The following is a 27,297-nucleotide window of genomic DNA, read 5'->3' as shown; positions in this document are numbered from 1 at the left end:
CTTTACTACGTATGGATCAACATTGTATACTTGCTTATGATAGTGAAATTCGACATCAGTATCACGACATTTGTTGAAAAAACTTTTAATTGCAAAAGATTTGTAATGTTTTATAAGTCGGACCCAAATTGTAAATTAGGTTGAAGTTCATAATTTCAAAGATAATTATCACTTCATAGATTTAAATAAAACTCCATTTGTGACTTTGAGTTATACTATATTTTTTATTTTTTGTATTTAATTTATTAAAAGAAGTAAGATAAGAATAGCGTACCCGCCTATGAGGCATAAGTCAAGTGGTAAAATTGAGACACCCAAAGACTCTCCTTTGTGAGAGGTCTTGAATTCAATTTCGTTTGCGTGTAGTGTAGTTTTCTCACATTTGTGTGGTGTAGAGTAGAGGTCTCGCTTGCATGTGAATGACTTATTTGATTAGATAATAGATATCTCTTATAAATTAAAAAAAATCATTTTTTTTTAAAGAGAATAGCGTACCCAAATAAAAGATGACGAGATGGTTGGTGATTAAGAGGCCATATCAACTATATCTTTTTACGGAAGTGACTTATTTGGAAGTCAAAGTAAAACCGAGTGATCGAAACGAATAAAACGAGTAAAGGGTGATATGAAAGTTACTGCATTATTAATGTAAAGGGTCATTTGAATCAATGTCCCAATTCAGGCAATGCAATTTTCCTTAAATACATGCATGCATAACTTAGCTATATATTTAATTTTCATATTACGAAAATGATTTTCCGCGGTACTAAAAATTCAGTATATTCCGTTGCCATATCATATCTTAGTCCCTTCGTCTAGAGGTTTTTTTTGTGTTTAAATTTTCACGATATGACTTTTTTACCAACTTTTTACTCCAAATAAAATAATGTCCACGTCCAGGGGCGGAGCCAGACTTTGAGTTCAGGGGGGTCCAATTTTTTTTTAATAAAATAAATAAATAAATAATAAAAAAATTAAAAATAAATAATAATCACTAACACAACTATAATGTCATTTAAATTACATAACAAGTCAAATAAACAAAATAAACAATTTTTTTCAGAAATCATAACATTTCTCTCCTGTTTTTCATGTTCTGAAACCTCTGCATAATAGCTTCATTAGTAACATTTACAAACACATCCTTTTCGATGTAAGGTACTAAGCAATCGTTCAAAAGATTGTCTCCCATACGATTGCGAAGAACACTCTTGATGATCTTCATTGCTGAAAAGGCTCTTTCAACTGTAGCAGTAGCAACTGGTAAAGTCAATGATAACTTAACTAACAAATACACCAATGGAAAAATGTCATGTTTCCTTGTAGAAACCATCTTCTCAGCAAGATCTCCAATCCCTTGTAGAAACCATCTTCGCTACTACCCGATGAAAACAAATAACAATATAAGCAAAAAGCAGCATCTTTTGCAATACTATATTCCAACCACATCTTGAATTCATCAAACCAAGCCGAAACAAATTTTCGCTTTCTATTGGCCTCTATCTTCTGTGGAAAATCATGATTACGCGGTTGACATGGACCTTTTAATAAGTAAGCTCTACGCACCTGCTCAATCATGTTTGGAGGATAGCTCATTATGTTAGGCCGTAGTCCCGGATCACTTGGAAGATTTAATAAATCAACCACTTTCGAAGATGGCTCAAGCTGAAGATCAACTTCAATATTCACTTCTTTTGGTGATGCTTCAGGTTCCACACGTGCATTAGGACCATTAATCGTTGAAGATGAACCCGCCCCACTTGTAGTAACTATGTGATTATAATATCGTTTCAAATGTGCGTCTAAACATGCCGAATAAAAATCATTTCAACTAAATCCATTAAAAATAAATGGCTACAACTAAATAAATCACAGCACCCTCTCTGCAAAGTCGATGGCAACACAGTTCAGCGATATTTAATAAATCCAATTTCCTTAGCATTGCTGCGGAAGCTACAAACTTATATTTTTAAAACCAACATGAAATTAAAGCAAAAGACGTCGCACTGGAGAGAGACGACGCACCGGAGAGAGATTGCTGTCGACGGAGAGAGATTGCCGGCGACGACGTCGACAGGGGCAGGCTGGCAGCAGCCGGTAGAGAAGTTGGAAAGCGGCGCGGCACCTGGAAGTTGGAAAGCGGCGCAGCTGCGCAATGGAGAAGGGGAGGAGTTTCAGAGGTTAGGTTGTGAGGGCTGCGAAAATTAACCCTAAAATTGTTTTTTTTTTTTAATTTTTATTAATATATGTGAAATTACTAAAATACCCCTGCGAAAATTACCAAATTCCAGGGGGGTCCAGTGACCCCACTGCCCCCCCCTTGGCTCCGCCACTGTCCACGTCGTTACCCACTTAAGATATTGCATATGTTTCCTTCAATTTTGTATAATTTAATTTAATTTTATTATTATTAAAAAATAATTGTATTAAAATATAACTTTTATATACATGAATTTTTATTTCTTTATGATTTTGCACATGATATACATTTTTAGCGAATGATTCGATAATATATTTTTGTATTATTGCAGTAGAATTTACATAATATCCAACTACATAATTTAGAAAGATTTTCATTTAAGCCACGTACGTAGACAGTTCCTACTTCTACCTCAATATTCATTTGTCGAAAATATTCACACGTGTACAAAATCAAAAAAAAAAAAAAAAAGAAGAAGAAAGTTCATGTATTTGAAGGCATGATTTTAAGTTCATGTGCAAAACTAGAAATGTGTGAAAGTTCATATATTTTGGCGGTGTTACCCCTATTATTAACTGAGATTTATTCCATCAAAATAGGAAATATAACTATTTTTATAATTTATTTTCACTTTTACTAGTTAATAATTCAGTACCAGGATTGGTAAATTCAAAGTTAAAATATACAATTTTATAAAAAATTAATTTTTCAAAATGAAAATGAAGTATACTTCATAATACTATAATAAAATTTATTTTTGTAAAAAAATATTATTAAATTAATATATATATATATATAGGGGAAGACTAAAATAAGAACGCTTCTTAAAATATAAATTAGGAACCATTTTCAGCCCTTAGATCATCAAAATCTATGGTTGATTCATCACCTTGTTGGATAAATTCATGGTCCTGAGTTCGAATCCCAAAGGTAGCAAAAAATTATTTTTCGCAATTCATGCCTTTATATAGTTTATTCATGCGTATTATACATAAAATTCATGCATTTTTGTTGGTTCGTAATTCTTAAAATAAGGGTGGTTTATTGAATAACCCCCTATATATATATATATATATATGGTTGCAAGGGATATGTCGACGCATAGTCATATCCGTATGGTTATATAAGCAGGTTCGTTGGTTCCCTTAGGCTTTGGTTGGGTTGTTTTCTTTTGTTGTTGGTCTCCTGTTTTCTTTCTTGGTTCTTCTTCTTCCGGTTTTCTTGAGCCGAGCTTCTTAGGGGTGATGGTTAGGCCGGAACTCCTGAAGTTGTCTCTTCCCGCTCCTGAACCGAATGTGAGTCTTTCACGAGTACTCTTTTTCCTTCTAAGGTCTCTTCTTCTTAGAAGGTTTTAATGAGGCTCGATCTTTTGTTTGCTCTCTTTTGCGCTTTCTTGGATGTTTTGTACTCTTTTAGTTTTCCATTAATACAAGCCTTATTCTCAATATATATATATATATATATATATATATATATATATATATATATATATATATATAGGGTGTGGTTCTAGCGAGAACTACATTAATTGTGAGAACGGGAGAACCATCAAATCTAATGCATTCACGGTAAAAATTAATGCATTCGCTGTTAAAATTAATGCATTCAAAAAAATTAAAAAAATTGCTCCCTTCAGGATTCGAACCCAGGATCTGCATTCATCCAACAAGATGATACATCCACCGTAGATCTTGATGATCGAATGGCTAAAAATGGTTCTCCGTTCTTTTTTTTTATTTATGGTTCTTTCTTGAACCTCTCCCTATATATATATATATATATATATATATATATATATATATATATATATATAAATAAGAGTGACATAGTAGTGCACATAAAATTATGAAACACTAAATCTCATCATTTTTTTTTACCATAATAAGAAATGTTGTTTTAATATTGATGAGCTCAGAAATAATTTCAATAATAAAAACATAAAAATATAAGACGACACAAGAATATACGTGGTTCGATCGTAATGACCTACGTTCACTGAGGTTGCCCGAATTTTCACTATATTTTGTGTGTGATTACATTTACAAAGTTGAGTAGTAATAATGAAATATACCCCTAATTCTATGCATAAAAGCCCTATTTATAAGTGATTAAGTGGTCTAAAGCCCACTAAACAGTGTAATTAGGCCCAAATCGATGACATGGCTAGAATTGTCAAAGATGGCGTTGACATGGTTGCCACATATGAAAGTTGACATAATTGGAGCGCCACAAGTAGAGGTTGACATACGTGGAAGTTGACATAACTAGAGCATTACATGTGGAAATTAATTTGACGCGAGTGGAATGTCATAGCTGCATTGTCAAGACTCCAGAGATCAGTGGCGGATGCAGCTAGGAACATGGGGGTGCAGCTGCATCCCCCAAAAAAAAAAAAAATAGTAATATTAATATTCATAATATAAATTATTTTAGATTTAGATTTTGCACCCCCAATTAAAAGTTTTAATTCAAAATAAAAGAGAAATTCAGTTTTTAAAATCCTAAATTTCATTGGCCCAACTAAAAAGAGAGCTCATCAACTCTTTATTTTTCATTCTTTTGATCAAGCCCATCATTTAATCAATCAATTACCTCAATTCTTAATTAAACAAAAAAGTTGCAAGTACGCATTTTGCATTTGGAATGTAGAGTTATTACTATTATATTTGTATTTTAGTAAAAAAAATGTCTAAAATATATTGAAGGCCTAAAAAAAAATTCCGGGGGCGGTAGAAGTTCAGCCCCTCAAAAAAAATCCTAGCTCTAGCAGTGTTTATAAAATTATTTTTTGCACCCCCATTTTAAAAATTCTGGATCCGCCACTGCCAGAGATGGACTGCCAAGGATATTCTTCCATGGGTGCACAACACTAATGCGCATTTTATTTCTCATCAAACTTATATATTAATGAGAAGGGTATACACGACAATTTTAGATCAAACTATAGTTCATGTGGATCTTATCGATTTGGGTCCGACCTATACATTGTTATTCATTGTAAGAGTCACTTTTATTCTAGAAACTGCCACTTATTTTCATAAACAACAATCACTTTTAGTAAAATCGTGCCTTCTTAGTAAATACAAAGGGGAACAATTATCATTTTTTTTAATGAGAACCATGACTTTTATTCATAATAATTGTTACTAATAAACTAAAAAAATATTAGTTTTGCTATACTCCTGTGTGTGTATATATATACCTAGATAATTGGTAGGAATACTTGTTAATTCTTTTAGAACAGCCGTCTCTTTTATTCAGAGTAAATGTGAATTAAAATTGATATGTGTGTGTGTGTATATATATATGTGTGTGTATATATATATATACTTGATAATTGGTAGGAATACTTGTTAATTCTTTTAGAACAGTCGTCTCTTTTATTTAGAATAAATGTAAATTAAAATTGATAATTATTTTGAATAAAGTGACAATTTCTTATAAATAAAGGTGGCGATCGTTAATAATTATCACCATCATTTATAACAAGTTTCACTTTTGATCCGTGTGCATAATGAGTCCTGAGTGCACGCAAAATTTTGTGATGTACTATGTAATTAGTATAAATAAAGGGGGCATTTTTCCCTATTAACACTAAATAAAGTACAAAAAATTAAGGGTTAATTGCATGAAAATACACGAACTTTAGTCACTTTTTCATTCTGCACACCGACTTTGAAATTTACATTTTAAACCATGAACTTTGCATTCGTTCCATTTTTTCCTTAAAATTCACCTCCGGCCATCGGAAATCTGAGGTGGCGCCTTTTGGCGCCACGCGTATGTGACACGTCATTAATGTGTGCTGACGTGTCTTTAATACTCTCTCTCTATCTACTTCTCTCTTTTTCTTTTCTCTCTCTCTTTCCACTGCCGCCGCCGCCACCACTGCCGCCGCACGGGCTACCGCCTCCGCCACCACTGCCGCCGCACGGGCCGCCGCCGAGACCCAACTCCACGTCGCCGTAGACGACGTCACTCAGACGAAGCTACAAACCTCTTCACTTCTACCGCCTCTTCACTTCTACCGCCTGCTAAACCCCCAAAATTGAGCTCCGAAAATGGCGATTCCGATCAATTCCATTAAACCCCAATCGCAGTTACTCGCATTCCCTTCTCGCGCAATTACAAACAAACCCATCTCTCTGAAACCCCCCTCCAATCCCAACAGAGCCCTAATTCTACCCAGCACCAAACCCTACAAATGGCGTCCCGCGGAAGCCTGCTTCTCGAGCCAAGAAATCGACATGGTGAAGACCAGAGACGGGGTCTACGCCGCGAACTCGAAGAAAGTCGTCATCTTGTGGGATCTCGACAACAAGCCGCCGCGCGGGCCGTACGAGGCAGCGCGAGCCCTAAAATCGATGGCTGAGAAATTCGGCGACATGATCGACATGGCGGCCGATGCGAATCGCCATGCCTTCATCCATCTCCCCCAGTGGGTCGTCCAAGACCGCCGCGAGCAGCGCCGCCACGACGCCCTCGAGCGGAAGGGGTTGGCGACGGCGGCGAAGCCATACATTTGCTCCGTCTGTGGCAGGACGTGGAGACGGGTCTCGGCGGCGGTAAATCACATTCAACTTCTCAAACCAAGTCCAACAACGAAGCTGCAGTGACGTGGAGGCGGGTCTCGGCGGCGGCCCGTGCGGCGGCAGTGGTGGCGGCGGCCTCGAGCTGCGTGGGACGAGGGAAGCGCGGGGACGGAGGGAAAGAGAAAGAGAAAAGAAAAAGAGAGAGAAGTAGATAGAGAGAGAGTATTAGAGAGAGAATTAAATTAAAGACACGTCAGCACACATTAATGACGTGTCACATACGCGTGGCGCCAAAAGGCGCCACCTCAGATTTCCGATGGCCGGAGGTGAATTTTAAGGAAAAAATGGAACGAATGCAAAGTTCATGGTTTAAAATGTAAATTTCAAAGTCGGTGTGCAGAATGAAAAAGTGACTAAAGTTCGTGTATTTTCATGCAATTAACCCAAAAATTAACTAAAGGAAAAGATAATTATAGTTTTTTTCTCGTCAAATTATATTTTATTTTTAATAGTAAACTGTGTTTTTTATTTCTTTTTGAAAATTTTGATAGATGCTATATGTTAGTGTTGGACACAGCCTCTATAAGATAATACTCCATCCGTCCCATTAAGCATGATCAAGTTCTTTTTGGTACGGGAATTAAGGAGAGTGTGTTTAGTGATTTAAGTGTCTTTGCTAATAAAGTGAATAAGTGTTTAAGGATTGCTTTTGTTATATCTATTGTTATTCTTTTTATTTTGACAATTCCAACTTCATAATTTATTTATATTTTATTATGATTATTTAAGTATGATAAATTAATTAAATATTTAAATAATCAAAATACTGATTTTTTTTAATTTTTTTTTATAAACTGTATACGAAATCTTATAAATACTGAAATTAATTAAAAGCTGGGCAGAACAAGGGAAATCCAAAAGCTGGGCAGAAGAAGTACACGAAATCTTATAAATTTGAAATTGTTTCAAAACCACCAAAAATATTGGCGGTAGAACAAGGGAGATTCGAAATTTTGTCGTCTGTCAAAATACAAGGCAATTTTCCCACCAAAATCTAAATTACAAGTCTATTTAAGAGAGCTACAAGCTGCCACAACAAAGACAAATCTAAGCTAAAATGAGAAAAGATTTCACTACAACACAAAGAAACAAAGTGGTGCAATTCATCCTCCAAGGCAGCATCGATGGGAAGGCGCAGTATGGCAGATTAGAGGAAGCCATGCAGAAATTCTCAACCTCTCGTTCCACTGTTACTCGACTGTGGAGGTCTGCAAAAAAGCAAAATCAAGAAGACGAAGTTATAAACAGTGTAAGTCGAAAGATTACTACAAAACGTAGAACTCAAGTTCACCTAGATTTGAATGTTCTTTCAAATCTGGAATACACCAAGTGAGGCACAATTAAGAAGCTTGCAGTTGGTCTATAAATCAGTAAGAGCACCATAGGCAGGTGGGTGAAATCTGGAAAAATTAGAGCAGACACAAGTGCTCTAAAACCAGATTTGACAGCCACCAACATAGGTGATCACTATTTTTATAGTGTAATTGTAGCAAATAAATAGTAACCGAGTATCGTATCTACAAGGACTGATAAGCGAAATCACTCTAAGTAATCCTAATAAAACTTTAACAATATTCAGGCAACCCCAAAAAAGATGAAAGAAATAAAACTAAAATCAAAATAAAGTAGAAGAATAAATCAAATAATATATGACTCTGACCCTAGGGATGTACTGTCGTTAATCAAACACATGCATTCAACCTATTGATTCAATTACCAACTCTGATGAAAGATCACAACACTATTCATAATATTCTCTAACGAACAACTATGAAAGTAGATTAATAAACCCCTTATCGCATTCAAGACTCAAAAGAATAAATTAACTCCTAATAACACACACATTATAGCTTCGCATTCAAGACTCAAGGCAATACTATATCACGCATTCCTGAATCGGCTGAACAATTATCACATTCAAGACTCAAACTGAATAGCTAAACATGTGATAATTCACAAGAAATCAAGCATCATGAATCATAAATCCCAAGCTGGAGGGCAAATTGATATCAACAAATTAAAAAAACACATATTCAATCAATTATGTACCCCTAGGTTCAGATAAAAGAACTAGCCAGACATCAGAAAATAAATCAAAAGCATAATAAATAAGAAATCAATAAAATTAATAAAACCTGGAAAGAAATTCGAATAACAACTTGAATGTTGAATGACAGCTGGAATCTTGCAGGAAAATAAAGCTAATATATGAAAACAATAAAATTCTAAGTCTAAAATTGAAAAGATAGAGAAAAGAGGTGAAGAGATGTGTCTAATAGGTCAAATAAAAGACCTATTGTTGGGTCCCGGAGGGTTGACTGAACAGGTGTATGGGGGGATATACTTGTAGGATAATTCTTTGCAAAAACTGATGTATGAAAAGAAATGTGAACTTAACAGTTTTCAATAGAAAAGAGGCTAGCGACTGATACTGATAAAACTATCAGTGGATGACTTCAGTTATATGAATTAGTTAGACAACTTAAGTCCAGATAAGGCTTCAGTCGAATTTGAACGAAAACAGAGAAGTATTATGAATCTTACTAATTATTCGTAGATTTATCAGTTAGACTAATAGCACTGGCAATGGAAATTAAACTTGGTTCAATTAGCCTTTGAAAAGAATGTCACAAATAAAATTCTTAGTTTTACTTTTCAGTTAGTCAGTTTCAGTTGATAATGACAATTACGCAAAAAGAAAATAACTGAAAGCAGATAAGAACACGAGGATTTTTACGTGGTTCGGAAACAATGTTCCTAATCCACGGTCAGATGATTAATCTGACAAACACTCTAGGCTAATGCTTTAGGTGCACATCAAATCCACCAACACCTTAGGTTGAATTTCTCGCTCACTCTTAGCACGCTAAGACACACTTATGCCCGGACAGCGCTTCGCTAAGATCTTTGGAGTTAGACTGAACTCCGTTATTCTCAAACACTTTTTTCGCTCGGTTGAAAAGTGAGTTTGATCTTTTCCAACTAGGATTACCGAGAACAGAGTCTCAAGTAACCAAAATCTTAGGCTTTGGATAATACAAGGGATGCCTAAGAAACTAAGAGAATATTAGTAATCAGTGATCTGATTTTTGCTTTGATGATTCTCTTCTTCGATTCAAACTTTTGAAGGCGGTTGAAGGCTGAGTTGCAAATTTGGCAGAGTTTCAGCTTGTGCGTTTGAATCGATGAAGATTGCAGTGTTCCTCGAGCTCTATTTATAGGCGAAGTCTTGAATAGATCCGTTGGAGAGAGGGTCTTCAAGATTTATGCCGTTGTGATGTGGTAGATTTGAATCCGGCTGAGGCTACGATCTTCGAGGTTTCTATTTTGGTGAAGAACGGCGTCTCAAAGTACATCAGGTAGGGTGCCTCTTAAAAGGTTGCACCAAGTAGGAATTCTCTGCGGAGAAAGGACGATCTTCAAAATCTCTACATTTAATGCGGATGCATGAGCATTTAATGTTGGCTTCAAAGTTTCAGTCCGATGAAGAATGTTAACTGATGCTTGTCAGGAGCATCAGTTCGCTAATTCCATTTGTTCCGCATTAAAATATTAGTCATCACCGATAGTTCAGTGAGACTCTCGTCCAGTCAAAACTGATGCACTTGAGCACCAGCAAATAAATCAGAGCACCACCAAACAAATTAGAGCACCACCAAATTAGAGTACCACCAAGTTCAAAGCAACAATTAGAACGACATCACCTCATCAAGAGATAAGAAACCATCTTCTTTGCATTGTTTATCGGCTATGGCAACACACTCGCCCCACGCCTCCGTGCTTGGCTTCCAAGAGAAATAGACAGGGGAGAAATCCATGGGCGACATCACCTCCTCTCCAATTTCGCACCATGCTTCCTCCATGCCGCTGGCGACCCCAAGCCCATCGGGATACTCATCATCACTGTCGAATTCAGCTTCTAGCTCGAATGGTTGAAGACGACCGTGGATCCAATATGGATCGGTGGACGGGGGGTGGCGATGGAGTGATACGAAGGAGTTGGGAGGAGGTGGCTGAGGAAGGAGTGGCATGGAGACGGAGGGAGGAGGTCGCCGTAAATTACCATACCTCCTCTTGGAGAGGCGGAGGGTGGCCGAGGGATGCTCGTTTGCCTCGCCACCGGCGAGCCCACCGCTCGCAAATACAATCGCGGTGGGGGGGACGATGAAGGGGAGAGCGAACTGCATAGGGCCGGCGATGGGACGAGACAAGGGTGAGGGTGAGGCGAGGGTTAACCCACCGTATAGGAGAGAGCGGTAGCAGAAAACGAGATAGAGCGGCAGAAGAAAACCCTAGATCTGAAACTTAGGGGGAGCGGCGCTTGGGCGAGAAAGAGGAAACTTGAGGGGGCAGAAACCAAGTGGGCTCAATTTAGGGTTTCGGGGGAGACTTGGGTCATTAGTTGAGATGGCTTAGCCCATTAATTAGTTATAGTTATAACCCCTAATTATTCTTAATTTTTGCCATTTCTAGAAACTGGCCAAGTTTCGTGGGACAAACCAAAAAGGAAACTTGGTCATGCTTCGTGGGACGGAGAGAGTATTACTTTGATATATTGTGACTCAAACTATATGAATATAATGATAGATTTTTTGAAAACGTCGAAGCAGTATGCCGAATGGTATATTTCTAATATGGTGGGGACCTCTATTTATAAGTGGAAGGGGGCCTGATGTGAATAAGTGCGAATCTGAATATGTGAGTTGGTTGAACCCGAACAGGCACGAATCTTAACCCTGGTCTGAACAGACACACCCAAATTATAATGCGCCTCAATTAAAGTGTCCATGCAACAAGTGCGATATGCACGAACTTAGACAGTCCTCGTAAAAAATTGGGCTAGCCATAAAATGACTACCATAAAAAACTCATTAGTTAGGGTAAATCATAGTGGTGCACACTTGATTGTTTCTTTTTAATGGTACAACACTTTTAAATGACTTTATACTTCTTTATTATTCTAGTGTGTGACACATTTATTTCTCACATACTCAAGCATCAAACTTTTAGAATTAATTGCTCATTCATCCCAACTCTAAAACAAAATAATAAATACATTTGTGTGCTCGAGACGTAGATATTCTAAATCTACAATTTAGTCCGACAAATTCCAACAAATTTATCATAAATAGTTATATTTGGGACCAAATAATTACTTATTTTAAATTATTTTAATATAAAATTTAAATTAATTAAATATGAAATTTAATTAAAATAATGAAATATAAAAATTATGTTAAATTATTTTAAATATAAAATTTAAATTAATTAAATCTTAAATTCAATTAAAATAATAAAATTATTTTAATTATTTAAATATTAAATTTAAATTAACTAAAACTGAAATTGAATTAAAATAATAAATTAGTTTAGTTATTTTAATTATGTTTATTTTAAATTTAAAGTTAAATTAATTAAATTATTTTAAAATTTAAATTATGTAAGTATGGTTGTGAAAATGTTTTGATTTTTTGAGAAATGAGGGTTTTTTGGGATGATTAAAGAAAAATAACGGGTGCAATTAGTTTTGTTAATTAGTGTTTTAAATTGGGAAATGTATCAAATAAGCCCCCGTCGTGGTGACCCTTTTCACGTCTGGCCCCCTATAGTCGAAGGGGTATCAACTAAACCCCTAAACTAATTAAAATCGAATAATTTCCCCCCTCTGACCTAACGCCGTTAAGTGTTCGTTAACGTTTGGGTTTAATTGCACCCTGTACTTCAGGGGTGGATCTGTACCTTATTTATTTATTTTTTTATTTATAATTTCAGCAACCCACCCCCGGCATCAACTTAACCGCCCCCCGTACTCATCGGCTCCAACTTACACTTTGTCAGCTCGCACGTGCTCAATCTCTTGATCGTCGACTGCTTACCACCGACATGCAGCAGCATCACCAACTCCAGATGTGGACCTGGATTGAATCATGCTTGGTCCAAATCCATATCCGTATTTTTTTACTTAGGTCAGGATCCGGTCCAAATCCATTAGGTCCAAAAAAACGAGATTCATGTCCAAATCCATTAGATTCACATGTTCTCGAGTCCTGACCCGAAAGAATGGATCTGGGTCAGGCCTACATCCAAAGGGTTCTTACCTTCTTGGAATATATTGTTCAAGCCTACATCCAAATGAGCATATTATTTCAATAAGAAATTAAAAGCTTTCAATCAAGTATTTGGGAGGACATGAACTCACCAATATAGCTCAATATATATCTCTTACGTCGAAGCAAATTAAGGGAAATTTAATTCACTAGTTGAAGTAAAAGTCTACGTGAGAATACCAATGCAATTGCACTACCAAAATAATTATCGAAATTTCCTCAAAAAAAAAAAAATTATAGAAACCAAAGAAAAGGTCAGAATCCTAGATTGTTGTACCATAAAGGAAAATGAACCACATACACGGGATAATACTCAATTTTTATTCTTGACTTTCTTTGTTGACTTTCTCTTCTTCTAACGTCTTTGCACTGAAAATAGACTTCACTAACTAACTCAAACATTCTCTTTTCGACTAATTTGTCTTCGATGTTTTGTCCTCTATATTCTAGACTACTTTACCTAGTTTTCAGATGTTTAGGGAATTCATTTCTACACGATATTAATAATTCAAATCTATTAGTTATAACATTCCCTATAGGCTTAATGAAAAAACAAATTGAAAAAGTGAACTGGTCAAGATTTCAACTTACCCTTTTAACACTACCTTTTCTGTTGATATTAAAATCATAGCTAAAACTCTCTTCGTCCCAATTAACTTGATCACTGTTCTTTTTTGGATCGTCCCAACTAAGTTGATCAATTTTCTTATATCGAATAAATACAAACAAGGATATATTATCACTTATTCACTTTATTACCAAACACACTTAAAATAATTTCTTAAATCTGATGTCAAAAAGAAGCTGATCTGGGACGGAGGGAGTATTTGGGGTGTTTCGTTTTCTTTATTTACAATATATTTTTTATCATTGTTTTTTTTTTTCGTTGATAGATCACAATCAGCATAAAGTATTATACACTTAAATACAACTTCCCCTAGGAATTCATTAACCAAAAAAGACCTCCCTCCCACTTTCCTAATAAATTTCACCTACCAAGAACCAACTACTTTTTCTTCTTTAAAAGGAATAAAATGCTGTTAAATGTATAGTTTAAACCGACTTCAAATCACTACACACACACAAAACACATCACGTAGTTTGTAATCGGTGCTGATTAAGTAGCTTAATTTCTCTGCAACTTTTCTTTTTGTGAGGATCTTGCTCATTGTATGCGAACAACAATGGGCCAGTACAAAAAAGAAACTCAAAAGATATGCTGACCAACTTTTAGTACTAAATTAAAGTTGTTTATTAAAAAAAATTGGTTTCAACAAGAAATTATCTACCGGTATCTCGTAACACAGACAATTATGACGTTAATTCAGATGATTATTAAATTTATAAATATGCGAGCTCTATAAAAGCTAAACTTCAGATGATTATTAAATTTAAATTTATTGCCTTTTACTATGTCGCGCTAATTTGAAAGTTGTTTTATGTTTTCGTTAACAATGAGAAATGGATCGAAAAGTAATTCTAAAAGTTATTTCAATAACAAAGTTATAACGTGCTGTGCTTCTTTAGCTTTGTGAATGTAACTATATAATAACTAGTGTAGTAGTACAGTAAAAAAAAAAAAAAAAAACAAGGTAAAAAATTTCATGATTCAGTGTATTGCTTAATATTTCTTGAAATTAGTTTACCATGATGCAGGAATTGTGTCTCTAGAAATATACAATAATTACTACATAAAAACAGCAATTATGTTATCTTCTCAATAGTTGTATACTAATTATAGCATTTGTATTTTAAGCATTCTAACTAAGACATGTTTCCTTCCTTAACCCTCCAGCTACCACATGTATACAACTAATTTTATTACCTAATAAGATTAAAGCAAAGTCATTTGTCACGTAAAACCTTGTCTAAACCAAACAAAATAACAAATGATAGCATAGTTATCTACTTACAATTAAAAGAAAAATAGAAAGAGGAAATTAAGGTATTGTTCAGTAATGTAGCAACAGAGCATTAATTGTTAATATTTGTATATTATATGTTGGATCAAATATAATGATGTTTCTTCTTAAACTGCATATATGAAATTAATGTCATATGCAAAGGGTACTACTAAGACTCTAAGAGTGACTCGAAGAAGTAGGAAACTGAATTGGCAAGTAAGAATTAAATAAGTTAGCAACAAAATTAATATATACACATAAATATACAGCTTGTTCAGAATTAATCCACTTGAATATGCATTCCACAAGTCATGGGTATCATCGTTTTCCACAAAACTATTGTAAATTTATTTAATATTTTCCTTAAAATTCAAGTTGATTACGATTTTTACCTAGCTAATTAAGTACTTGGTACTTGTATTTTATTGTTTTTCAATTTTTTGAGAGAAAATATATTTTTGACTATGCTTCATGCGTTCTTGATTTTTTTTTTAATTTTCGGAATACAAAATTACTTTGAAATATGTTGGTAGCTAGGTATCATAATATTTGAAGTGAAAGCTTCAGAGTCAATTCGTGTAAGTAGTTTAGTGATACCAATAATAATGCCAATTTATTTTGCCTATTAAAGGCGAACATGTCCTCTATTTTTTATTTATTTTAGTGATTCGTGTTAAGGGAGCAGATTGACTGCATTGCTTTTTGTTGCGAATTCATGAATTGGCAAATTAGATAAGTTGTGTAATTTATGGTATGCAAAAGGTTTGTTACCTAAACTTATTTTGTCATTGCAACTAATTAACAATGAGTTGTCAGCTCAAGAATTAATTTTTATCCAGACTCGCCTGCATTTCTCATATGATTTGATACACATTTTTGTATTTCTACCAACGGAAATTCATGTTCGCTTATACATGTGATCCTTATGTATATTTAAATACAGGATGGTCAAATCCCCCTTCAAATATTCTTAAAAAAAAAATTAGCCATTAAATGACATTTCTTTCTGTATTTTGGCATTTAAAAAAAGTATCACTATTTAGAGGAGTCGACGTCTTCTTTAACGCATTCGGCATTTTGTTGGACTCCACTTGCCACTTTGATTGGCACAAGGATTTCCACTCATCACATCGTTAAATTTGAACCATGGAATTACTCGAATATATTGGGGACTATTGGTGCATGGAATTGCTTTTAATTTCGACGCCATAAAACTTCGGTAATTCGAATTGATTTTCGTTATGATCACTGATATAAAAGAATATTTTAAGTTAATTTGAGCAAAATCGTCAGATTGCTCTTGAGAGAATATTTCTTGTACAACTTATATTTATATAAGGGTTTGATGATCATTGATCACTTTTATCTAAGTGACGAATTCACTTTGATGCATGGAGGTGTGCAGTTACTTTTTTTAGCAGTATTAATATTTATAAATTATTTTAGATTTAATTTTTGCACTTCAAATTAAAAATATAATCTCAAAGCAATATATAAGCCAAATTTAATTAAAAACTTTAAATATGTTTATTTATCGCGCCCCCAATTTGAAAATCATGAATTTTGCCACTGTTTTTATCCATTCTCAAAGATTAATATATATATATATATATATATATATATATATAGGGAGAGGTTTAAATAAGAACGGAGAACCATTTTAAGCCATTCGATCATCAAGATCTACGGTGGATGCATCATCTTGGTGGATGGATGCAGGTGCTGGGTTCGAATCCTGAAGAGGGCAAAAAAATTATTTTTTTCGGATGCATTAAATTCAATAGCGGATGCATTAATTTGTATAGCAGATGCAGTAATTTTATTGGTTCTTATGTTCTCACGATAATTGTGGTTCTCACTATAACCGCACCCTATATATATATATATATATATATATATATATATATCCAGTTTTATAGAAAACTATAAAACCTAGCTTGAAAGGACAAATTAAGTTACTCTTATTTAATAGATTCGAAACTTCATCTTTTCGTTTTATATTACTCAAATCGCGAATTTTGTTTGATATGCTCGACCATTGCAAGTCAAACATTAGTGGTAAATGTTCTAATGCTCGACTAATGCGAGTCAAGTAATCGAATACTAATAGTCGATTCTTAGAAAATACACTAATGCTCGACATACTCGACCACTGCGAATCGAACAATCGAGCATTACTGAAAATTGTACTAATGCTCGGCGTAAGTGTAAAAAGTCTTAAATGTATAGTATAATTTATATATTTTGTGAAATGTGAGTTTTTTTTTTTTTTTTGGATTTTATTGATAACACTCACTTTTTCATGGTTTGTAATGTTTCTATTATGTCAATTTTGTAGAGAATTGAGCGTTTGATGATTGTTTTGTGCTTTCTCTTGTTAAATATGATACTTGCTCGTACTTTGATGAAATCTATAGAAGTATTGAAGTTGAATTTGGAAGCATGGTCTGAAAGTAACTTATAGATAATTGTGATGCGAGTTCGTGGGCGCAAACGGATTGCAAATCGGAGTTCAGGCAAGAGAGATATGACCGAAACAAGAAAGTTGTGCGCAGCAGTGAATAGTGACCAACACAATTTTTCGAATTTTAGGAAATTTTTTATCAATATTTTTGAGTTTTGTACTCTATTTATCCCTTATGCCTAAATATAAGTTATTTTGTTGACCTATTGTACACATCTTTTCACCTTGTATTTATCATTTTTTAGACTTAGAACTTTTTTTTTAAGAGGGACTTAGAACTTTATTGATTTTATAGATTAGATTTATTTTCTGCAAGATTCAAGATTCAAGCTGTTCATTCAGGATTATTTACGGGTTTTATCAATTTTATTTATTTTGATTGCTTTTTTCTATTATGTCTTTTATTTATTTAATTATGTTGGGCTATATTTTTTTTTCTTCTGATTCTAGGTTTGTATGTAGTTGATTGAATTTGTGTGTTTGATTTATTGATATCAATTTGCCCTCGAACTTGTGATTCATGATTTCTAGTGCTTGATTTCTTGTGAATTACCTGGTCAATAATTTGCATGTCTAGATGTTCAGTTTGAAACTTAAATGTGATAATTTGGTCAACCGATTAAGGAATGAATGATACTCCCTCCGTCCACCAAAAATAGTCCTAAAGGTGGACATCACGAGTTTTAATAGAATACTTATTGTATTGTGAATGGAGAAAGAGCCCCACTTAAAAAATAGTGTTTGTAATGATAATTAATTATATTGTGAGTGGAGAATAGGGACCACCATGTGATAAATAGTTTTTAAAAATGGAAATGGACTAATTTTTGTGGACATCTGCTGAATTGAAAATTTTATTGAAAAAAAAAAAAAAAGAGAGAGAAAGGAAAAAAATTGGGCTAGCCCAAGGAAAATACAAGGCCCAAAGACACAATCACAAAGGAAATCCAAAGGATGTGTGCCATGGAACAGAACCACAAAAAGTGGAAAAACAAACAAAAGAAAAAGAAAAACAAGAGGACAGCTCTTGAGAAACAGAGCAGGAGAATCCGCACAGGCGGATAGCTCAGGAAGCTCTGCCTTGCAGCTCAGGCGAGAAGGTCTGGCGGGCAGCTCTAAAGCCAGTCAGCTCCGGACAGCACTGGCGTGAAAGCTCTGGCGGTCAGCTCTGGAGCCTCCGCTCGGATATGACGTTCAGCTCTGCGGTCAGCTCTGGAGCCTCCGCTGTGGGTCAGCTCTGTTGGTCTGCTCTGGCAGTCAGCTCTGCAATGTCAGCTATGTCGGTCAGCTCTGCAAGGTTAGATCTGTCGGTCAGCACAGCGCGGAAAGCGCTGGCAAGGAAATCCGCTCTGGCGGAAAGAACTGGAGGGGGCAGCTCTGGCGGGCAACTCTGAAGCCGGTCAGATCCGGACAGCTCTGGCGTGATAGCTCTGGCGGTCAGCTCTGGAGCCTCCGCTCTGGTATGTCGTTAAGCTCTGCGGTCAGCTCTGTGGACATCCCAAAATGGCAAAATGGACTATTTTTTGTGGACGGAGAGAGTATAATTTTACCTTGAGATTTAAATGTGATAGGTTTAGAAAGCTATTATTTGTGTGCTATTTAGAGTTAGTTTATTCTCTTGAGACTTGAATGTGGTAAGGAATATATTAATCACTTTCATAGTTGTTCGTTAGAGAAGATTATGAACATGACTATAATTTTTCAGCAGGACTGGATTACAATTGATAATTGAATCAATAGTCGGAATGCATATATTTAATTAGTGATAGTACATTCCCTAGGGCTAGTACCTTTATTATTTGATTTATTCTCTTGCATTTATTTATTCTATTTACGTCTTATTTTTATTCTCAATCATATTTTTCCGCTTGTCTGGATAATGCAGTAGTATTTATTATAATTATTTGGAGTATTTTCGATTATCAATTTTTATGATTACTGTTGTGACAGAATAGGATTATAGAGCACAATCAAAACAAAACACGTAAAGAAGACACAAATTTACGTGGTTCACCAATTTGGCTACATCCACGGGCAGAGAGGATAATAGATTTTATTATGCGGCTAGGGTTACAGATTACAGATCTCAAGTATATATAGTACTGAGATAAAATATCCAAATTGGGCTTAAAGTCCAAAACTGTGAAGCGGGAAATTCAAGACACAACAACAAATACAATACTCGGTTGTTATTTATACTACGATTACACCGTGTTAGTTGCGATATTTTTATCACTATAAAAATAATTATAATTTATCTTTCAAAATGAGTAGCACCATTTTTACCCTTTATATAATTTTGTTATTAATAAGCATGTTAAGTCATAATTAGCTCAATTTATTTATTATAAGAAAATAAAAATTATATATAATTTATATTTTGAGAATAAAATATTTAGTTTTAAAAGAAAAATAATGAATTAAAGAGTTCAACTATATATAAATAAAGGTTCTCCATATCTATTAAAAAAAGGATTAAATCATAATTAAAGAGTTAAAAAATTAGATGATAAATTCACTCCAAAAACCTTTCCAATATATAGAAAAGGCATTCTTGCGAGATTCAAATAGCTTGGCGTGGAAACAACACGTTTGTTCACCAATTATGTCTCAAAGTTAGCCGTTAATTTGGGGTTACCCCTAACTAATGTTAGATACAAGATTAACTCAACCAACCATGAACCCATTAATCCAAGTACCAGGTTTCATCAAAATTCTTCAAATTCAGCATCTTTACCAGGTTTCAAATTAAAATGGTAAATTTTAAAATTAAATTATATTATTTGATCAATTTCTACATGTGAGTTTGTTTTTAGAGTGGATTTTGAAAATAGCCACTTTGGAATAGTAAAAAAAAATTTGGCCACACTTATTCACAACTAGCACTAATTTTAGTTGTGAATTCAAACTTTAAAACTTGAATTCACAACTGAATAACTAGTGTTGGTTGTGAATTCGAGTTTTAAAGTTTGAATTCATAACTATAAATAGTATTAGTCGTGAATTCAAGTTTTAAAGTTCAACTAGAAATATTGTTAGTCGTGAATTCAAGGTTTAAAACTCAAATTCACGACTAGCATTATTTCTAGTTGTGAATTCAAATTTTAAAATTCAAACTCACTACTACCACTTGCAATTCAATTATGAATTCATCAAACTGGTTGTAAATTCTTGTTTTAGAACTCGAATTCACAACCAAAACTAACAATTCAATTGTGAATTCATCGAGCTGGTTGTAAATTCTAGTTTTCGTTGTGAATTCATAGATCTGATTGTGAATTCAAGAACATTAACAATACAAACTCACATATATCGGTTAACAATTCACCGGAGTTTCGGCGACCACCGCCGAAAAAACACCATCCGGTCAAAACCATCAATGCAAGCCAAATTCTAATTAGAATTTGTAGTGGATAAAATCCGACTGACCATAGGTCAGCGAAATCCTCGCCAGAGGAATCAGCGAAGTCCTCGCCAGAGGAATCAGCGAAACCCTCGCCAGAGGAATCAGCGAAGTCCTCGCCAGAGGAGTCAGCGAAGTCCTCGCCAGAGGAATCAGCGAAATGATCCCTCTGCTCTGGCAGAGGCGCGATCCCTCTGCTCTGGCATCGACATGATCCCTCTGCTCTGGCAGAGGCGCGATCCCTCTGCTCTGGCAGCGACACGATCCCTCTGCTCTGGCAGAGGCGGGATCCCTCTGCTCTGGCAGCGACACGATCCCTCTGCTCTGGCAGAGGCGCGATCCCTCCGCTTTGGCAGCGGCATGATTCCTCTGCTCCGGCAGTGGCGCGATCCCTCTGCTTTAGCAGCAGCGCCATAGTAAATAGTTCAACACGAAAGTATACAAACTGGATTATAAGCTTACGAAAACCTAGTCAACGTGGCTGACTAGGTCAAACGAAGGTTACGGCAAGTGAACCCCGAAGAAGTCGGAACTGTTAGGGTTTCAAGGAACATTCCAACAAACCCTAACCCTAATCATACCTCCTCAGTCTCATAATCTATAAATACTTCCTCACTAACACAATAAAAGACACGCCGTCATTAACACTCAGACTGATACTTACGATCATTCTCATTCTGACACATTCTCTAGCATTATTCTGCCTCCACGCTCCCAGCCTTAGGTTTTCCGGTGATCAGATCAACCGGGACGACCCAACGGCCCTCGCTCATTGCTCAATCGCCTTCAACTCCGTCTACTAAATCGACCCGATTCACTATTTCATTTACTTTCAATTGCTTTCAATACGATTTTTATTACAATTGTTTACTGACTTGAGCGTCGGAGGCCCTTCCATCGACACCCCCACCGGTGCTCTTCGGAGGGCTCTAACGTTGCTAGTGGTTTCAGGTTGCTAGTGCTCATCGATCCAGACGTTACCGACGTCGCTTCCGTGATTGTTGGATTCATCCTCCACAGAATTCTGAGCTAAGAAAAGCTAAAACAAAATTAAAACGCTCAAGTCTAACTAATTTCATATATTACCTATACTAGATATTATTGTTTTATTTCATCAACCCGAAAAGAGGCGTTTGCCTCCCTCTTTGCAAGCATGTTTGGGATCTTCATCGTGGCAAACATGGGCGATTTCAATGGAATACTCAAGATAATCATCTTCACACCCTCACTGCACTGCGAGAACTCACCATTTATGACTACTGCATAGAAGGCAGACAACGTGAGGCCTGCAGGGGACAACAAAAAGTTCCTCGGACCTGCACTCAATTAATACATGAGCGTGTCGTTTCCTGCATTAGCTGCTTTGAGCTTTTCCATATGATGTCCTGAGCAACGGTCACCACATTACATATGCAAATTGTTAAGATGCTAAAGATTTGTGTGTGTGTGTGTGTGTGTGTGTGTGTGTGTGTGTATATAGGGATGGGATCAAGTGAGAACTACATCTTTTTGTGAGAATGGGGAACCAATCACAACCCTTTATTTGGACATGAACAACGATTGTTCATGTGCGAACTGATGAACAAATACATAAAATATATGAACAAAAACATATGAACAATGATGTTCATGGAGAACCATGAACAAATACATAAAATACATGAACATAAGCACATGAACAACGATGTTCATGACTTAGGCTGTGATTGGTTCCCCATTCTCACAAAAAGATGTAGTTCTCACTTGATCTCATCCATATATATATATATATATATATATATATATATATATACAGTGCCGGAGCCAGGATTTTTTTTTTGGTGGGGGGGGCTGCCCCCGATTTTTTTTAGGGGCATTCAATACATTTTAGACATTTTTTACTAAAATACAAATATAATTACAATAATAACGACATTTTCATAGATAATATAGTTCTAATATACATTCCAAATAACATAACTAAAAAAGTTTCAATACATTACAAATAACCTAAGAATAAATACTTGGTGAGCTACTTGTTTCTGTTTGAGAAAGCGATGACAACTGATTGCGACGAGTACTCATCGATTGAAAACGTTGCAATATCTTCTCGTTATCAATCGTTGAGAAAATATCATTTTCAATGTACACGATCAAACTGTCATTCATCCACTCGTCCTGCATACGATTTCGCAAATCACTTTTGACAATCTTCATTGCAGAAAATGCTCTCTCAACAGAAGTAGTGGCAACAGGTAAAACCAATGTCAACTCAATCATTCGATAAACCAATTGAAAAATTAAATGATTGCCACTTTGAACCATTTCCTGAGTAAAACTTCCCAAATCAGTGATCGTAGAAAAGCGAGGATGATGGCGCACAAATGCTATGAAATTACGGAGTTCTTGTTGAAGACATAAACAATCACCTGTTAAAAGTACACATTAATAAGACATTACGAAATAATTGTAAAAAATATAAATAATCACATGTCGAGAAGTCTTCAGGATACCATGTAGTGAAACACATGAGTTGATTAATGTCGAATTGAGAGAAAGAATTTCTCATATCAAGACATGCCATGCACCTAAGTAGATCGGTGCTAGCTTCAGAAAAATGATTATTCATCTCTTGTATGATTAAATCAACAACCTAACATTGCAAGAATAAATAACAACTTATTATTATGATATGAAAATTTCATACAAATAAAATGAATTAAATATTGAAAATTAAAACAAATACCTCAGTAAAAATCTCCCACGATAATAATGATCATTGGTGATGCTCTGTCTTTTATAACCAGGTCGAGTTATAGCGTCCTCCATATCAATCAAAGAAATGGCATTCACCTCACAAAAACAATTTACTTCATCACAAACTATCTCCCAACCAGTGTTTCTGAAGTCATGTAATTGAGCTTTCACTGTATCAATTAGAGACATGGCTTGCACAATATTTTAATCCTTTCTTTGTAAGGCAAATGACAACTCATTTGTCATTCCTAACAAATATTTCATCAAGTGCATCACAAAAACAAACTCATAATTATTCATCTTTCCAAGCAAATCTCTTGCAGTACTTCTAACCTCATAGCTAGTGGTATCATCACGTATATTCTCCAACACTTTCTCAACTGAAGGCCACATAGCACATAAACGAAGCAAAGTAAAATAATGTGAACCCCATCGAGTATCTCCAAGTCGTGCCAAACTAGTTTCCTGATTTAGGCCTCTTCCAGTCATCCTTACTTCATCATTGAGTTCTTTAACCAATCTCTCATGTTCTAACATTCTAAGTTGATCTTTTCTTTTGCAAGATGCTCCAGTCGTATTTACTATCATGGAAACATAGCTAAAAAAGTCCTTTACAACCATGATACTCTTAGAAACAGCAACAACAATTAACTGAAGTTGATGTGAAAAGCAATGAATGTTCATAGCATAAGGATTAGCTTTCAACCCATTGAACTCACCTCTCATGTTTGAAGCTCCACCATATCCTTGACCCCTCAATTTTGATAGTGATAAACCATGTTTCACAAATAAAGCACTAAGAGCATCTTTCAGAGAATGTGAACAAGTGTCAACAACATGCACAATTCCAATAAATCTTTCAATTACACATCCTTTATCATTCACATATCTTAAAACAACTCCCATTTGCTCTTTCAATGAAACATCTCGAGCCTCATCAACCAACATGGTAAGCACTTTATCCCCAATATCATTGATTATAGCAAGTGTAACCTCTGAAGCACAAGCACGCGCTAAATCTTTTTGAATTTGTGGGGAATTCATTTGATTATTGCCAGGAGCATTTGAACCCAAAACTTTGGAAACAACATCATTATGATCACTATACCATTGAAGCAACTCAAGAAAATTACCTCGATTTAAAGAAGTAGTTGACTCATCATGTCCACGAAAAGGTAATCCTTGCTTCAATAGAAAACGAGTCACATCCAATGAAGCCGTCAAACGAGTGCGATAAGCAACATCCAACTCACGAGCATTTGATCTAAACATATTTGCCACACTATGTCTTTGATCTGTAAATGCTTCAACTTGTACTCTAGCATTGTTATGACAACTATCCGCATCTCCAACATGCACCACAAATTTAATTAAAGCCTTCTTCCAATTGGTAAACCCCGTCTTGGTGAATACATCTGTTTTGTACCGACTTGATTTATCTTCGGGCTTGAATAGATAACACCAAAAGCAAAAGCAAGCATCTTTTGCTACACTGTACTCTAACCACACAAACTTTTGATACCATACATATTGAAAACTCCTTAATTGATTGCCGAATTGAGTCTTCGGATAGTTATGCCCAACTAGTTGACAAGGACCCATAGACAAATACTCTCTACGTATTTGATCTCGAATAGCAATATCAAATTCGTCAATTGGTCGCCTTAATCCGGGATCACGAACGTATTCTTCAAAATTTGTTTCAACTTCTACATTTGCTCCACGAATAGATGCAATTGAAGCAGATGAAGATTCACCCCTTCCATTTCCTATAAAAATAAAAGTATAACTTAATAAAATCATTACTGAATTGAATATTCTGAATATGCAATTTATGACTTAATTGATTTTTTAAAATATGCAATTAATATTCTGAACAACTATTAGCAAATAGTAAATAGCATCAACAAATTATGTTTTGAATTGCATCAACAAATTCTTACTTGCATTAATTCTGTCGATCCATCAGTCTTCAAAATACTCATTCCAAGAACACACTCCCAAAAAAAAACTCAACAAATTCAAAGTTTCAATTGCATTTTGAATTCAAAGTTTCAATTCACCTCTCTATGTTTTCTCCAGCGGTGGTGGACCTGGTGGTGCGAGACGGGCAGGGATCAGTGGCCGGCGGTGGTGGTGCGAGGCGGAGCAGCGGTGCAGCTTCTTAATTTCATTTTTTTGGTTTCAGCGGCTGGGGGCAGGGAGCAGTGGCCGGTGGTGGTGGTGCGAGGCGGAGCAGTGGCTGGCGGTGGTGGTGTGAGGCGGAGCAGCGGCGCAGCTTCTTAATTTTCTTTTTTTGGTTTCAGCGGCTGGGGGAGTAACTGGTAAGGGTTTTCAGCTTCTAATTTCCTATGTTATATATATATATATATATATATATATATATATATATATATATATATATATATTAAAATAAAAATAATATGCATATTATAAAAAAAATTCAAAATTTGGGGGGGTTGGGCTAGGATGAAAACACCCCTTAGTATTTAAAATAGAAATGAATATTAACCATAGATCTAATTAATCTTGCGGTCCAGATTATATTGTGAATATTTGATCGGTTCAAGATATAAGATACTATGATTCATACATGATATTACCGATAAGGATATTTTTGTCCAAAAACAATTCGGCTGATTATCTTCATCAACCTCCCTCCGAAAATAGCGCCCCGTTTAATTGAAAATTAAATTACCATATTATTTCTCTGCGAACTCAAAGAATATGATTTGATCTCACGAATCTTTGAATAATTAATAAAATATTATTTCTAAGTGTATGAATTGGAAGTTGGAGGGTTTGAATTCCGAGCTCTCTCATTTCAGCATTTGCGGCAACGATACATGTTTCTTAGGTTTGCGGAGAAAGGGGGGATTCATACTAAGGTTCTAGGATTTTTTTTTTACTACTCTCTCCTTTCCTCATTTCCTGTGGCGAGGGCGAATTATACTAAGATTCATACAATTTTCTTGGCTTTGCGCAGGGAGATGACAATTCGTATAGAAGTATCGAAGCTATAAAAAACCCCAGAATCTTACATATTTAATGGCGATTACCAAATCAAAGAGAGCTGGTATGTATATGTTGATGTTGTGGTTCGTTTTTTATGAGCATTTTTTTTTCGATGCGACCTGGATATGAACACTTGAATGTGTTTTCCGATTTGTGTTCTGGTTTCAAAATATATGAATAAGTATTGATAAGTTTTCTTCACTTCTACTTTCGCCGATTTCTCTCCTTTTTGCGGTTGAGCGCGTGAGTTTTTTGAAATCATAACAGCAATTCATATCACAAAATCACAACAAGACAGTAAATTGGTGTACTACCAGCAACAAGATTTTTTGGAATGGTGAAAACAAACCTCAAAACCCTTGGTGAGTTTTGATTTGGAATCGCAGCGATTATGAATTTTTGCGATTCGATTTTCTTTTTTTACAATTACTAAGCGTTTTGGTGTTGTGTAACTAGATTGTATGTTTTTTTTTTTTCCAGCGAATTTCATTTTGTATTGAATAATGGAAAAAAAATTAATTTCCTCACAAACTGGTAAGTAAGACTGAGAAGCATCAATAACACCATGATGAATTTCATCATCAGCGAAAGCACGAGATTTAGATTATTTATATGTATTGCCTATTTCCCTTACATGAATTACAAATTTATTCTGCATGAATCACGTGAATATTTCCCTAAATGTAGGATGATCCATTGGTAATATTTTTAAAACCTATAATTATATATTTGAATTAGTTGGTGGTTGTGCATGAACCAAATAAAGTGGGTGAATTATATATTGTATTCAATGAACCAGTGCTGATGAAGCAAGAACCAGTATGTATACTTTTCAGCAAATGATGTTAACTTGTGTTTGTGATGTTTGAATCATTA

The 27,297-nt window shown here is 35.2% G+C and overlaps 2 protein-coding genes across 2 annotated transcripts; both read right to left on the bottom strand.

The window, feature by feature from the left end:
• Positions 1 to 963: 963 nt before the first annotated feature.
• On the bottom strand, positions 964 to 2,489 carry LOC130993906 (uncharacterized). Its single transcript, XM_057918942.1, has 3 exons — positions 2,479 to 2,489; positions 2,026 to 2,210; positions 964 to 1,769 (listed from the first exon to the last, which is right to left on the bottom strand). Exons 1-3 carry the CDS (start codon positions 2,487 to 2,489, stop codon positions 1,285 to 1,287), a joined length of 681 nt encoding a protein of 226 aa, XP_057774925.1. The 3' UTR covers positions 964 to 1,284.
• Positions 2,490 to 23,610: 21,121 nt separating this feature from the next.
• Positions 23,611 to 25,209, bottom strand: LOC130993905 (uncharacterized). The gene has a single exon (XM_057918941.1). The coding sequence runs from the start codon at positions 25,207 to 25,209 to the stop codon at positions 23,611 to 23,613; it is 1,599 nt and encodes a 532-aa protein (XP_057774924.1).
• Positions 25,210 to 27,297: the final 2,088 nt, after the last annotated feature.

The sequence above is a fragment of the Salvia miltiorrhiza genome, chromosome 7 (genome assembly GCF_028751815.1).
Source record: "Salvia miltiorrhiza cultivar Shanhuang (shh) chromosome 7, IMPLAD_Smil_shh, whole genome shotgun sequence".
Taxonomy (NCBI): domain Eukaryota; kingdom Viridiplantae; phylum Streptophyta; class Magnoliopsida; order Lamiales; family Lamiaceae; genus Salvia; species Salvia miltiorrhiza.
The sequence above is the reverse complement of the archived record's forward strand: the minus strand, read 5'-3'. Positions and strand labels throughout refer to the sequence as shown.